The 13,237-nt window shown below is 41.0% G+C and overlaps 1 protein-coding gene across 2 annotated transcripts; it reads right to left on the bottom strand.

The window, feature by feature from the left end:
* Positions 1 to 1,072: 1,072 nt before the first annotated feature.
* Positions 1,073 to 7,465, bottom strand: LOC127574375 (cathelicidin-related antimicrobial peptide Na_CRAMP-like). 2 transcript variants are annotated; one of them, XM_052023347.1, is made up of 4 exons: positions 7,212 to 7,465; positions 5,115 to 5,222; positions 4,156 to 4,217; positions 1,073 to 1,337 (listed from the first exon to the last, which is right to left on the bottom strand). In XM_052023347.1, the coding sequence occupies exons 1-4, from the start codon at positions 7,386 to 7,388 to the stop codon at positions 1,334 to 1,336; spliced, it is 351 nt and encodes a 116-aa protein (XP_051879307.1). In that variant the 5' UTR covers positions 7,389 to 7,465; the 3' UTR covers positions 1,073 to 1,333. The 2 variants fall into 2 exon arrangements, with proteins under 2 accessions (XP_051879307.1, XP_051879306.1); XM_052023346.1 differs by having other exon boundaries at positions 4,131 to 4,217; positions 7,212 to 7,464.
* Positions 7,466 to 13,237: the final 5,772 nt, after the last annotated feature.

Raw genomic sequence — 13,237 nt, 5'->3', positions numbered from 1 at the left:
GGAATCTCTGCTGTTTGTGATAGCTATAAATGACTTGGATGAAAACGTGGATGGGTGGGTTAGTAAGTTTGCAGACGATACAAAGATTGGTGACATTGTGGATAGTGTAAAAGATTGCCAAAAGATACAGTGGGATATAGCTCATTCTCTCCCTCCCCCCTGCCCCCCCCACTCCCCCCCCCCAGATCAGTTGAAGGTATGGGCAGAGAAATGGCAGATGGAGTTTAATCTGGGCAAGTGTGAGGTGTTGCATTTTGAGAGTTCAAATGTAAAGTACACGGTTAATGGCAGGACCCTTAACAGCATTGATGTACAGAGGGATCTTGGGGTCTAAGTCCATTGCTCCCTGAAGGTGGCTGCACAAGTTGATAGGGTCATAAAGAAGGTGTCTGGCAGTCTGGCATGCTTTCCTTTGTTAGTGAAGGCAGTGAGTTCAAGAGGCAGGAAGTTATGTTGCAGCTTTGTAAAGCTCTGGTTAGACTGCATCTGGAGTATTGCATGAAATTCTGGTTGCCCCATTTTTGGAAGGATGTGGAGGCTACGGAGAGGGTGCAGAAGAGGTTTACCAGGATGCTGCATGAATTAGAGGGCGTATGCTACAAGGAGAAGTTGAACAAACTAGGGTTGTTTTCTCTGGAGCAGCGAAGGCCAAGAGGAGACCCGATAGAGGAAGGCACGGTAGTGTAGCAGTTACCATAACGCTATTAGAGTGCCAGTGACCTGGGTTCAATTCCGGCCACTGACTGTAAGGAGCTTGTACATTCTCCCTGTGACTGTGTGGGTTTCCTCCATGTGCTCCGGTTTCCTCCCACATTCCAAAGACGTACAGTTTAGGAAGTTGTGGGCACGCTATGTTGGCGTCGGAAACATGGTGACACTTGCAGGCTGCCAACACACAGTGAAATGCATCTTTTGCATAGAGTGTTCTTGACTTCTTATTTTTTGGATCAGCCAGAGGGGACTTGTCAAAGGCCTTGCTAAATCCATATGGATTCTTCTTACTATTGCCTCAAAAAATTCAATCAATTCATGCAAAGTTAAAAACTGTCATTTGTGAAACCAAAACTGTTGCTCAATTTAAATACATTTTTTATTTGAAGTAAGCATTACAGAAAAATTTGGAAGAATTTTCAAAGGCGAAATTATTTTTCTCAAGGGTCACCTCTCTTTCCATCTTCTTCCTTGGAACCTCCTCTTCCAACTAAGTATCACAAAGGAACTGAGATTGTATCTGTAGAATAACCTGCTCCAAGTTTCACATGAGGATCTGGAAAATTTTAAGAACGGCCTATTTGTCTCGCCAATATTGGCATCTCAAAATGCTCCTCAACTGTCACCTGCAATATGAAACACAAAAAAGGCATTTAAATGGCCTGAAACAAAAAAGAGCAAAGGAATTACAACGTGCAATTAGCTAACCTATTGACTAGAATGTTGACAACATCTAAACCTTGTACTCTATGTTACATTACAATGATTTTAGCATCCAGCCAGCACTAACTACACTGCTCACTGTAAGGATATTGCAAGTAGGTAATATTGGAGTCTCCAACTGCAGTTAAACCTATTAATTCCAGTTTTATTTTTCCATGGAAACTTACTACATTAACTTTATTTCTTCTCTTTCCATATGCTGCCTGTCCTGCTAATTATTCCCAGTATTCAGTTTTACTTCAGCTTTCTCACATGCAATGTCTTATACCTCACAGAATCAGCACTCTTTGCTTTTTCCTCATCTCCCTCTACTTATACCTCCAGAGAGATATGCCGTGTTATTCACTTTTTCTTGATCTTCATGTCTATATAGATACTCCCCTTGTTCCCTCCATCCCATCCCTTCTCTGCAACTTGATTTCTGACTTCTCCTGGTTCTGATGAAAGGTCATCAACCTGAATTGTTAACTGTTTCTCTCTCCACAGATGTTGACCTGATGAATATTTCCAACATTTTCTATTAATATTCCAGTTAAAGCTAAGTGGCACTACTTAAAAGGGGAGACACACTGTGGCTGATCAGATAGTAGCAGTTCCATAGAATATGAGGCTGCAGACTCAGCCAGCTCCATCATGGGCACAACCCTCCCCACCATCGGGAACATCTTCAAGAGGTGGCACCTCAAGAAAGCAGCATCAATCACTGAGGACCCTCACCATCCAGGACTTGCCCTCTTCTTAACACTACCATCAGGGAGGAGGTACAAGAACCTGAAGACCCACACTCAACGATTCAGAAACAGCTTTTTCTCCTCCGCCATCAGATTTATGAACAGTCCCTGAACACTACCTTGTTATTCCTTTTTTATTGCACTGTTTACTTTTGCAATTTATAATAAATTTTTATGTCTTTGCAGTGTACCGCTGCTGCAAAACAACAAACCACGTCATATAAGTCAGTGATAATAAATCTGCTTCTGATTCTGATCTGGGAGACAATGAGAAATGACATATTTTGGGAGAGAGTGGGACTCAAAATACTTTAGACACTGCAGTGGCGGTCTTGATGGAAGAGGCAGTAAAGAGGAAGGGTCTTGTATCCAGAGGGAATGGTGGGTGGGGTGGTGTTGTATACTTCCCACACCAAGGAAGACAGTGAAACCAAATACCCATGGTAGTATATACTAGCAGTCAATCCCAAGAGTCTGGATACAGCACTGAAAGTAGCTCCATGTCCTCACATGAGGTGATCCACATTGATGCACATGCAAATACCACAACTACTAATTTTACTCTAAAATCAAAAAAACTGAGCTTATGAAAGGTCACAGACCTGATGACTGTTTCTCTCTCTGCAGATGCTGCCTGACCACCGAATATTCCAAGCTGTTTCTGTTTTCATTACTAATCGTACCACTTGCTACAACCATTCACCAAATCAATTTCTAACAATTTCTATTGGTCAGGACTCGCATCTGATTCTGATGGTCTATTGCAATGTAACATATGTAGCACCACTGCAATCTGGCATCTACGTCACACAGTTTGCAAACATTGCCAGCCATTAAATCAGGATATCATTTACTACTTTACAACTAATGAATTTCAAAAGTTTTGTATTGTAGGAAAAATTTACATACAGTAGGATCGCACAAATGCTAATATAATAATGACAGGATAATTTGATTTAATTTCTTCTGCTTTCCACTGTACCACAGATTTTCCTTGTTTTCCTTCCTCATCTAGCACTGTCCCCGTATTGAAGAATTATTCCAAAGAATAATCATCCAGCTGAAATACTAACGTTGCATTTCTCTCCATTGATGCTGCCTGACCTGCTGAGTATTTGCAGCGCTTCCCAGCTTTCATTTCCAGTATACATGATTTCATGGTAAATGAAGATAAAAAAACCTGTAGATACTGGAAATCTGAAATAAAAATAAAAACACTAGAAACACTCAGCAGGTGAAGTGGCACTTATGAAAAAGAAGTTAATGTTTAAGGTCAAAGGCCCTTCATCAGAACTGAGAAAGAGAGAAAATTGTGGGTCTTCAACCTGAAATGTTAAACCTGTTTCTTTTTCATTGATGCTCCCTGACCTACTGTGTACTTCCAGCATTTTCAGTTTATATTTCAGCTTTCACAGTATCTTGTTTTCATGTTTCTTCTGTTTATGGTTGAGGATAATGGTTCAGGGACAAATATCAGCCAAGGTATCAAGGAAAACCCCTGTATTCTTCTTGACAATAATATCATGCTATCTTTTAATTTCAGCTGAGAAGACAGAGCTATAGTTTGTCATACTTTAGATGTGGCACCTTCTGCAGTATAGATCCCCCATGATGTTACATTGGACTGTTAACTTTAGTTCAAGTTGATCACAAACCCCTATTCCTACTATTCAAAGGTGAGAGTGCTACTAATGATAATGGATCCCTTGGAAGAGATGGTGGGTCTGGTCCTTGAATGACTGACAACTGGCACGTTATGCTTTACTTTTTTGAGTTAAGGAGTGCACTTCGTAGCTTGGTGTTCAAAATCTATTGTCAAGCTGAATTATTTTTTTCTGCATTACAACAATAACCACATTTCAAAATTACTTCATTGACAGTGAAGTGCATCATGATTTCCTGAAGCTGTGAAAGGTGCTATAAAAATGCAAACTTTCTTTCTTTGATTTGATGCATAAGTCTTACCTGAAAAGGTTTGCAATGGACATACCAGAATTTGAGTTGTGTGAAGGAAAGACTTTGAATAGCCATTGTGTTACATGTCATCTCCATCTGGTGTGGAGAAAATTAAAGCATTATTTTATTTTAATGGAATCCTCTGAGTAGCTGAAATTATTGTTAAATTGCAACCTGAAATTTAATTAGGAGATGGCAATGGTTAAGTGCATAACAAGACAGCCCATTGTCCTACAAGAACATAAACCTAATGCTTGTTCCTATTCTACATTCTCAGCTTTATTAATATGTCTCAGCTCTTATCCATCAATGCTGGAGATAAAGTAGGCCAAGGTTCCTATCCTAATTCCTATTCAGTTAACTAAATCACAGATTTTGTTTCATGTTGCCATTTCTAATCAAAATTCAGTGACCACTGCCACACAAGTATCTTTTTCTGTTCTTGAGATGTCGGAGTTTATTGCCCATCTCTATTGCCCTGAGAAGATGAAGTTTGTGGCATTTTGAATTGCTGCACTTCATCAGTCAAGGTACTGCTACTTTGCAGTTATGGAGGAGCTTACAAGGATGAAGGATGTCCAACAAACATGAAGGAATATAAATTATATGTCCAAGTCAGAATGGTGTGTAGGTTGGAGAGGAACTTCAGGCTGAAGGTGTTCCATGAAAATGTTAATTTTACTTTTCTAGATGGTGTAGGTTGCAGGATTGGAAGGGGTTGTCAAAAAGCTATGGTGGGTTGCTGCATTGCATCCTGAGGTAGCATACACTACAGAATAGAAAGAGGGCAGTGAGTTAAAAGTTCAAGCAAATAGAAACTTGGGAACACACTTGTGGAATTTATGGAGGCAGTTTCCCCTCTACATTTGATTTAACCAGGCCTGAGCATCAAAAGGATTTTATTAAATTGAAATACCAAATGCACTTTTAGGATTGGAGTCCTATAGGTAGACAATCTAAAAGAACTTGGAAGACAGTAGTAAATTCACTTACCCCATCATCCTTGAAAGCACAATCGGTTACATCATTTCCCTCATCTCGATTACAGATTGTCTCCTTTATAAGGAAGCTAACATTATAGAGAGTCCTTCGAACTGCACCCTGCAGACAAAGTGAAATAGCAAAAATTTACCAGTAACTAAGGAAGAGTTAGTACATTAGGAAAGATCCGGAAAAGGTCATTATGAAACATGGCAAGGTTAGTGCCATACTACCATCAAGCTTTATCGTCCGCATTAATCAAAGCTCCAACTCATCTAATCTTTGTCTGTCAACATTGATTACTGATGTCATATCAGTGTTTTGAGGAGATGCTGGGAAATGTCCTGGTTGCCTTTATTTGCCATGTATAATTCTATTTTCCATAAAATTTAATAGAGAGGAAAATTACGTGGTGAGTTTAATGGACAATTAATTTAATAGTTGGTAGTTCTACCATTGCCCAAAGCTAAAATTAACCCCAAAATCTTCCCAGATAACACTTCCATGATGCCAATACCTAAAGTTCACATATACACTCCTGATATACCAACTCAAATGCATGACACATGAACTGCAAAATCATGATACTTAATTTTCTTTTTATTTAATATTTAGACCTATTGGTAACATTTTAAATATTGTGGGGTTAACACACACTCCAGAAGCATGAGCATATAATTAAAGCTAACACTTCAGTGCAGTTGCAAAGTACTGCTTCTGTCAGAAGAACAGCTGCAAAATTTGGCACATGGTACCAATTGTTCCAGCAGTCTGGGCATCAATTTGCTTCCAAATTTGTGCATGAATGGCAAATGCACATTTATAGTGCTACTCATGGCATCTGGCAAATTGATTAGAACAGTAGGACCTAGGTCATAGCCACATGCCAGAAGTATGCATGTCCCATCCTCACACAAAATTGTTTTGATAGAATCATTGCTAAATTTGAACTTCAACTTGAAATCAGACCATGACAATCTCAGTAACACTTTGTGTTATTGCACTCGGGCAATCTGAAGTTCAGCAGCAGGAAGAAGCAGTGTTTTCACATTATCTGCTTAATTTAAATGAACCTTTAATGATTCGTGGTTGATCAGAGGGAGGCTTAATGCTCAATTATTGTCACTGGTCACAAATGGAGTTTCAGAGGTTAAGGAGGATGTGCAAATTGCAAGAATCTGCAATTAGTGTGAAATTGAGCAATGGTTCCTTCTTCACTACTTTCTTTTGCTCAGCTCTGCTGCCTTGCCAGAAGAATGGCATGGGCACGGTAGTATAGCGGTTAGCATTACGCTTTACAGCGCCAGTGACCCAGGTTTAATTCTGGCCACTGTCTGTAAGGAGCTTGTACGTTCTCCCCATGTCTGCGTGGGTTTCCTCCGGGTGCTCCAGTTTCCTCCCACATTCCAAAGACAAATGGGTTAGGAAGTTGTGGGCATGCTATGTTGGCACCGGAAGCGTGGCGACACTTGCGGGCTGCCCCCAGACTACTCTATGCAAAGATGCATTTCACTGTGTGTTTCGATGTACATGTGACCAATAAAGATATCTTACCTTATCTTGTCTTATAAGGGAAAAGTGCAAGCATGATGAAAGTTTAAACTACCTGTGCACTGCGTATGGAATGATGGTCTCTGGCTTACACTTATCCCATGTGCCTTTCTTCATTTACTTAGCTAAGAACTCCCGACTGGCTGTAGACTCTTTGGTGTAGACATGTGGTGAAGCTTATGAGATTAGATTTTGTGTTGTTTTCCATTACGTGTACCATGCTTGCAAGGTTATTCCTCTCTTGCAATACAGTGTAGGTATCATTTGGTGCTTTCTTGCAACCTTTTCATATTCCCACCTGACTATGGCACTGGGAGATTTCTTGGACCCTGTGGGTAGAGGACCTCAAACACCAGACACAAAACACCTCTCACTTAAGAGGTGCTTCTATGCTTCAGTTAGAGCTATACTGCTTCAACAGGAACTGAATTGGGCCCCATGATTGTAATATCTCCATGATTTTGATACCAAGCTTTTACTCACTGGCAGAGGTTCTATCGGACTTGTCCAGTCATGAATGCTTAATTAAATACCCATTTATCGAGATCCACACATTACCTGAATTTTTGCAGTGGTAACCTGAAGCAGCTTAAATAGGTTAGGTGATGTAGAGCGCGTGTTGTAACGCACAACAGCCAGAGAAGCCACATCTCTACCGGTGTACCTGGAGTCAGAACCACTGACAGCCAAAGTAAGGAATCCAACAAACAAAATAATCTTCCTCAAAATCTTCATAATCCCCTTATGTATTCACAGACCACAGAAGTGTATGTACGCTGATGCACGGGAAGCAAGCCAGTGGCTTAACTCACAAAAATTTCAAATGTCAATTGAAAATGGTTAATTATTAATATTTCAGTTTGCTGATCATTTTTGTTGTCAACTTGGCCATTTGATTGCAAAACTTGTTTTTCTGAATTTCTGCCACTTAAATTAGATCCTAACATTTGCATTTGTGTTTTTAAACAGTTGTTATCATATTTTCCAATGTGGAAATGATTCTCAAGCTAACTCTGGACAAATAACATGAATGTGATTTCAAGCCACACCCATGATGGTTTGAGAATTTAAATTTAGTTGAAAATATCTAAATTAAAAAGTTGGTACCAGTAAAAGTGACCTTGAAACCACTTGATTATTATAAAGTCACTTGTTTAGCAATTTTCATAGGAAAGGAAGACTGCTGTTAGAAGTAATGATACCAATGCATTCATTGGCAATCAATAGAATTAACAATAATTATTAACAGGGAGTGTACATATGTGTAAGAGCACATTTATGCAATACAAATTTGTGTTGCCACATGACCTTGTATTTATTTCCCTGATAAAAAAAGGTTGTTGATTTTGACGGTCTGGGTTCCAATAAGTTTATAAGGAGGAGGATGCTGTGGAGTTAACTTTACCTGCTCCCTCCCTGGCATCACATATTCTGACAGGTTGGTGTCCTTACCACCTCTGGCATTGAAGTCACGAAGAAAGATAAGTTTGTCTCAGGTTGGGATATGAGCCAGGGATTGCTTAAGGCCAAAGTAAATTTCCTTTTGCTTTCACAGTTGAGACATATGTACTGATGACGCTAGTGCTGGTTCCCCATTAGGGAAACCCAGAGTTGAGGCACATTTGCTAAAGTTTTTTTTGATTGCAAAACCAACCCCATGATATGATATCTTTATTAGTCACATCTACATTAAAACACACAGTGAAATGAATCTTTTGCGTAGAGTGTTCTGGGGGCGCCCACAAGTGTCGCCACGATTCCAGTGCCAGTGTAGCATGCCCACAACTTCCTAACCCTTATGTCTTCTGAATGTGGGAGGAAACCGGAGCACACAGAGGAAACCCACATAGACACGGGAGAACAGCCAAACTCCTTACAGACAGTGGCTGGAATTGAACCCAGGTCGCTGGCGCTGTAATAGTGTTACGCTAATTGCTACACTACCATGCCTGCCCTATCACTATCGTGCCTGCTTGTCTCCTTCTTGTTTACCTCATCCAGGGAAAGTGTACCCGTCATCTTCTTCCCTGTGCTGGGTTTCTACTGCCAGTCATGTGACACTCAGTGCAGTGAGGTGATTGTTGAAGTCTTTGAATCCCTGGGCTATTATAGCAGTGCAACTTTCAGCTGTGTTGTAGTTAGGGTTGTCCATGAAGGCCCTGACATTCAAGGTTGTGACATTCAAGGTCCCAAACTTTATCAGCACCTGCTAAACTACATCATTGTCTATGCGAGGGACTGTAGGGATTTTATGTCACTTCGACTATGACAGATTTTAATAACTGCAGGATCAACAACTTCAACCTGATCAGTCATCTCCATCAGCTTGGTGCTGAAACAGCAAAAGCAACAGAAACACTGCTGCAGGAAAATCAATGTCAAATGGTTCAAGGAGCACACACGCAAAAAAGCTCTGCTCAGTTAGCACTACTACCACAAAGCTCCAATTACTCAGGTTCAATCAAGACTTCAGGGTCTGTTTGTGTGGAATTTGCATGTTCTCCTCATGACAACGTGGGTTTCCACTGGGTGTCACCGTTTCCTCCCATATTTTAATGGTGTGCTGGGAGGTTAATTGGATGCAGTCATTACCCCACGGCATAGATAAACGGCAAAAAGAATCAAAGGGAAATTGATGGGCAAGTGAAAGAGAATAAGTTACAGGAGTACAGAGAAATAAGGTAAGAGGGAAATGGGGTTGCTCTGTTGGGATGAATGGCTGCCTTCTGTGTTGATTTGATGAGAGTGGCCAGGAATGCAGGAAATAATTGTAAACGCAAGGTTTGGATTAGATTGGAAACACTGTCATGTCACAAAGGAAAAAAAAGATCTGTAGACATCTGAAAGCCAAATGAAAGAAAACACTTAACAATCCAATGATGGATGAAAAGTGAAAAGGTTGGATAAAGTAAGCATTATTTTTTAAATTTCTACGTCATGTGACTTTTATTGTATAACTTACCAGATCTCCAGCAGTCCAAGTCATTGTTCAGCTTACCAGATCTCTAACAGTCCAAGTCCATTAAGAACAACCATAGAACACAGAACAGTACAGCACAGGTACAGGTCCTAAGGCCATGATGTCTGTGCCAACCATACTGCCAACTTAAACTAATCCCATCTGCCTTCACATAGTCTATATCCCTCTATTCCCTGCCTATTCATGTACCTATCTAAATGTCTCTTAAAATTTGCTATCATTTGTCCAACTTCTCCTTATAACTACTACTTTCTAATCTGGGAAACATCCTCGTGAACCTCTTCTGCGCCCTCTCCAAAGCTGCCACAACCTTCCTGTAATGTGGTGACCAGAACTGCACACAGTACTTCATATATGGTCTTTATGCAGCTACAACTTGACTTCCTGAGTTTTATACTCAACAAGCCTACCAATGATGCCTTCTTTAACCCCCTATCTACTTGTGTTGCCACTTTCAGGGAACTATAGACTTGAACATAAGATTCCCCTGTACATCAGTGCTCCTAAGGGCCCTGCCATTTACTGCATACTTTCCTCTTACAATTGGCCTCCCAAAGTCCAACACCTCACACATTTGTTTTAATCTCCATCTGCCATTTCTCTGTCCACATTTCCAACTGGTCTATATCCTGCTGAATCCTTTGACAATCTTCCTTATTATCTTGTAGAAGTTAAAACAAAATAAATAAAAGTCAGTGTCACAATCTGAAAGCTTTGTGGTTGGAACCATGAAAACTCCAGGCAAGACAGCAGAACTCAATTATAAAAGCATAACAACTAATTTTAAAGTACAATTAAATCAAGGAGGGGTCAGCGGTGGAAAGGGTGAGCAACTTCAAGTTCCTCGGTGTCAGCATCTCAGAGGATCTATCGTGGGCCCAACACATTGATGCAGTCACGAAGAAGGCACATCAGTGGCTCTACTTCATTAGGAGTTTGAGGAGATTTGGTATGTCACCAAAGACTCTTGAAAATTTCTACAGATGTACGATTGCATCACTGCCTGGTATGGAGGCTCCAATACGCAGGTTCAAAAGAGGCTGCAGAGGGTTGCAGACTCAGCCAGCTCCATCACGGGCACAACCCTCCCCACCATCGAGGACATCTTCAAGAGGCGGTGCTTCAAGAAGGTGGCATCCATCATTAACGACCCTCACCACCCGGGACATGCCCTCTTCATGTTACTACCATCGGGGAGGAGGTACAGGAGCCTGAAGACCCACACTCAACATTTCAGGAACAGCTTCTTCTCCTCTGCCATCAGATTTCTGAACAGTCCATGACCACTACCTCATTATTCCTCTTTAGCACTATTTATTTACCTCTGTAACTTACAGTAATTTTTGTCTTCCACTGTATTGGTGCCACAAAACAACAAATTTCACGACATACGTCAGTGATAATAAACCTGATTCTGAGGAAGACAATGCACATCATGGAACAAACTGAAACTAAAAGTGTAGGAGGCTTGATCTATTTCAGAGGGAAGGAGAGAAATGATGGCTTGAGTGTAAGCAGGCTTTATAGGCAGCCTGGAGAATGATTCAGACCCTACATGGGAGGATGGGGTGATAAAGCTTCTTGAGTTAGAAGTGGGTACTGGAAATACATTGGCATTAATAATATAGTGAAACAACATAAAAAGGAATGTTAGGTATACAAATCAATTCCAAGATATATCACACACTCACTAACTTAGTAGCACTACAGAAAGCTATAGGTATCTCATTTTTGGAGGTTAGAAGAATGCTTTAACCCACATTTGTTTGAGGTCATAGAGAGCTACAAATTCAGCATATACAATCTAAAAGTGGGAGAAACTGTGAATGATGACATTGTCACATGCAAAGAACTATCGAAGTATTGTAACTCTTGGACTGTGTACCTATGAGAATTTAAGAAATAGAAGCAAGAATAGCCATGTGACTCCTCAGGCTTGCTCTGTTATTCATTGGCACTTTCCTGCACTAACCCGATATGCTCTGTTTCCTTGCAGACAGACCTGTGTGTGGTCTAAAAAATGAAAGGATTCAATTGAGCGTATCAAGCACAAACAGCCTTATATCTGATTTGATCTGCAGGATTGTGATTTCTATGGAGATAGCGGCCAAGAATGCCAGGAAAATCTGTCCTGTGCCAACACAGTCACAGTAAAATGCTGGAAGCACTCTGCGGGTCGTCCGCATCCAGAACAAGGGAATAGAGAAACCTACGAGGGCTGTATCATATCTGAATTTTTATGCAGAGAACCTCAAATGAATACTTAAATGAGACAGGCTGGAGGGGAGTATTGATTGGTATGTGTAATGAAATGTCAAGAAGGATGGCATGTTCAGGCATTTGTCTTTAACTTGGCTTGCAGCCCATTCTTTTCAGCTTGGAACTGGTGATCCATCCTACTTCAACATTTTTGGATTTAACATCGTAATTCAAGCAAGTTAGCCAACTTCAGACTGTTGCCATCATGGCTCTGAAAATCAATGTTTATAAGGGCATGCAAGAAACTCCAGCAGGAGACTAATACATGGGTGAGACAGGAAAAACAAAGGACTGCAGATGATGGAATCTAGATGAAAAGCACGATGATGCTGGAGGAACTCAGCAGGCCAGGCAGCATCAGAATGTTTCAGATGTTTCACAGAACACCTGCAATCTGTCTGAAACTGCGACCTGCATTTCCCTGTTGCCAGTCACTTCAACTCCCCCTCCCACACTATCACTGATATGACGGTCCTCGGCCTCCTCCACTGCCAGGAGAATTCCAAGCGCAAACTGAAGGAAAAGCACCTCATTTTCCGTCTTGGAACCTTGCAGCCTAACGGCATGAATATTGAATTCCCCCACGTTAGGTAATCCCCACCCCCTCCTTCCCCACAACCCACCCCCCCCTTCCCCACAACCTCACCCCCCACCATGCTTCTTCTCTTCTTCCCTTTCCTAGCCTTTTTTCCCTGTCTTCTTACCTTTGACCCATCCCTCGGTGGATCTGCTCTCCCCTCTTCCCCCGCACCTGCTTATCACTATCTCTTACCTGCATCCACCCTGTGCCCACCCCACCTCCCCTCTTTTGTCCACCTATCACTGCTCTGCTTTTCCCTCCTATATATTGGGCTTCCCCTTTTCCTATCTTCAATCCTGAAGAAGGGTCCTGACCAGAAATGTTCACCGCCTGCTTTTCTCCACGGATGCTGCCTGGCCTGCTGAGTTCTTCCAGCATCATAGTGTTTTTCAGGAGTGAGACAGGAGCCTTGTATAACTCTTCCAGCAGACAATGGAGCAGCATTAAGCATAGTGAAAAGGGGACCCAATGCCTGAGAGATAAGATATTATTATGCCATTCCTCTACCTGAATACCTGAAGATTATTTGGGCAAAATTATTCTTTGAAATATTTATGTTACCCATAGATATGAACAACAGCCTGAAACAAACCATCATTCTCCTAATTGTTAAGATCTTATTTTATAATTCATGTAGGTTTATAATCTACAATGTAACTTATTTGTTTACTAATAAATTGCTTGAGTCACTGCTGACAGACTATTACTGGACATATTTCTTCTTGCACAAGGGTCGCAAGTTTTCAGGTACTTGTTCTACAGTCA

Source organism: Pristis pectinata, chromosome 9 (genome assembly GCF_009764475.1).
Source record: "Pristis pectinata isolate sPriPec2 chromosome 9, sPriPec2.1.pri, whole genome shotgun sequence".
Classification (NCBI taxonomy): Eukaryota; Metazoa; Chordata; class Chondrichthyes; order Rhinopristiformes; family Pristidae; genus Pristis; species Pristis pectinata.
The sequence above is the reverse complement of the archived record's forward strand: the minus strand, read 5'-3'. Positions and strand labels throughout refer to the sequence as shown.

Excerpts from the sequence above, each read along its gene's own strand:
- LOC127574375 (XM_052023346.1), bottom strand. The coding sequence starts at position 7,388 with ATGAAGATTTTGAGGAAGATTATTTTGTTTGTTGGATTCCTTACTTTG. Across the intron at positions 5,223-7,211 it reads TTACCACTGCAAAAATTCAG|GGTGCAGTTCGAAGGACTCT; the intron begins GTAATGTGTGGA and ends CTTTGTCTGCAG. Across the intron at positions 4,218-5,114 it reads GTGCTTTCAAGGATGATGGG|ATGGAGATGACATGTAACAC; the intron begins GTAAGTGAATTT and ends TCTCCACACCAG.